This window comes from Sipha flava, unplaced genomic scaffold, assembly GCF_003268045.1.
Source record: "Sipha flava isolate LNK unplaced genomic scaffold, YSA_version1 18083_pilon_pilon, whole genome shotgun sequence".
Lineage (NCBI taxonomy): Eukaryota > Metazoa > Arthropoda > Insecta > Hemiptera > Aphididae > Sipha > Sipha flava.
The window spans coordinates 327-2864 of NW_020272182.1; the positions used below are offsets into that span (position 1 = coordinate 327).

General features: G+C 21.9%; 1 protein-coding gene across 1 annotated transcript; it reads right to left on the reverse strand.

Annotated features, from left to right (window-relative positions):
* Positions 1-221: 221 nt before the first annotated feature.
* LOC112680770 (protein FAM136A-like) lies at positions 222-2261 on the reverse strand (the record flags this gene model as incomplete). Its single annotated transcript, XM_025550958.1, has 4 exons — positions 2091-2261; positions 1700-1796; positions 1163-1303; positions 222-308 (listed from the first exon to the last, which is right to left on the reverse strand). Coding segments are annotated over exons 2-4 (312 nt in total), but the record flags the coding sequence as incomplete, so codon positions are not given.
* Between the last annotated feature and the right edge of the window lie 277 nt (positions 2262-2538).

A 2538-nucleotide genomic window follows, 5' to 3' on the forward strand; every position in this document is an offset into this window, starting at 1 on the left:
CATAAATGTATTTCAGTTTTATTCTACCAAAAATGTATTACATTTGTTACATACAAATTGAAAACTTAAAATATGGACCTTATACTTTTTTTAATTTATATAAATAGTAAATTTTTATAAGCAGTTTAAGCAGTTTAACTGTAGCTAGTATATTATTACCTATAAAGAGAATTGCAATTTACATCATTAAAACAATTTTAAAAACATGAATATCTTTTTACCTCATTTTCATTAGAATGATTAGTCAAGCTGGACATTCTATCACTAGCAGTATCACTGCAATCTTGTATACAACGTTGTATTCTTTTCTGGAAAAATAATAAATAACTGAAAACATTTAAATAAAAAAAAATTGTCATAAAAAAAACTTGTGTTTTAAAATATTCAATTACAATAAGAAGAATGTCTATAAAAGTAATAATTTTACTGCTACAATAATTAATAGTAATACTGTTTTGATTCCATTCAAATATATTATACTCTGTACTTATTGTAAGAATATGTTTTGAAATTAAAAAAAATTGTAAATCACAGAAAAATATTCATATGATAAATCTAATATGTCATATAATAAACATTATTATATACTATTATTAATTATATAATTTAATATTATAAAAATAATTATTTTAAATTTTTATTTATATATTAACATTTTTATAAATACCAAATTATAACAATAATAGATATAACAGAGGTATACAATATTTAAATTAAATAATATAGATACTTATATTTATTTATTTACCAATAATATAACAAGAAGTAAACAATAAAATGCTATTATCTAAAGATATATAGATGATTAAGCTACCAAACAACAAAAGGACATAAAGTATACAAAAAGTAGTAATTTAAAAATAACTTTTTTTTATATAAATATTTTAATGTTTATTTTAGAGTTTTAATATTGTACAAAAATTATAAAGATCTTAAAATAATGAAGTGTAAAGTCATTATTTTTTTTTAAATCAATAAATACAACTCATAGTAGTTCTAAGAAATTAAGTATTTTTGACTTTTTAATATACAAATAATTATTGAAAAAAAAGTCAATATTTTAAAACCGATATATATTTTTCATACAACTTAAAATCAGGTATATTTTGGCTAAACCAATTACATTAATCATTCATAATTTTAAATTAAATGTGTAAAATACCTGCCAATTGTTGAATTCATTTTGAACATAGTTGCGGGCAGACATGACTTCTTTTGAGCAATTTTCATTACATACTTCCAATGATTCAATGCTTTTTGAAGTGTCCTTACAACATTCAATTGCACACTCGTGCATCTGGATCTATAGGGATAAATTGTATAGATAATTATTTAGTTTATTGCTCAGTATAAATATTTATGGAGTTAAATTAGAGAATGTCAATAAAGTTTAAATAATATGTATAATAATATGTGATTTAATACATAGCTATATTTATAATTATATTTCTTTGTATTTTATTAAATTCAAACAAGGTCATTATTTTACAAATAAATTAAATTAAAAAATATATTATCTTAAATTAAATAATTAAACTGTTTTTACAATTTCTTATATATCAATTGAGTTTTATACACAAATTATAACATGAAACATTAATAAAAAAAAATTTCAAAATTAATGATTATGTTTTTTATCCTTAGAGTAGAGTTGTACTCATTATTAATTTAGATATAAAAAAAGAAACCAATATTTTACTTGTAATGTTCTTAAACATTTTCTATCAATATCATTCAAAACATCAAAAACTGCACTCTGCATACGCCTTTGTTCTTCTTCCATTATTATAGCAGAACTATAACACAACATTCAAAAACAATAACTGATGAAAATGATAATAAGACTTAATAATATATTAAAAGTATTTTTTTCTGAACTTTTTTATGTAGATTGTTACATTAAATGTATAAGCAAACTAACTACCTAAAAAGTTTAAGTAATACAAAACAAATAATACAAATAAACAAGTGGTTTTAATTATGAATTAATTAATGAAAGTTAAGTAAAATTATAGATAACGAAAACAATACGAAAAACGGAATTGCAGTACACAATATAGATATTTTATGTAACAAAAGACAATATTTACATCGAAAATCGTGTGTCGAACGACTTATATATAGAGTAGCGGTGAGTTGATATGAAATGTCACTCGAAAATCCTTAGATGTTTGTGCTGTTCGTCGGTTACAAGGGTTGAGCTAGTTTACTGTTCGCCATCGATAAGTATACCGGCAATGTGCTGTTCCGTCGACTATCACGACAAATTCCAGTGCTGCCAAGTATAATTTTCGATATAAAATAGTATACTAAAATATAACTTCTAGTTATTTAGTTACGCGCACGTATCTCTTTTTTTTTTAAATATGTAATAAATTATTTTAAAACATAGATATCTTGACAAATACTCCTCAGGTTTTTTTTTTTAATCTTATACCACAGAATTCTATTCTGTGACAGAACTTATAATGCAATCACATAAATTACACGATTACACTGTGATCACGTATTCACGTTATTATGACTAATAAGTATGTG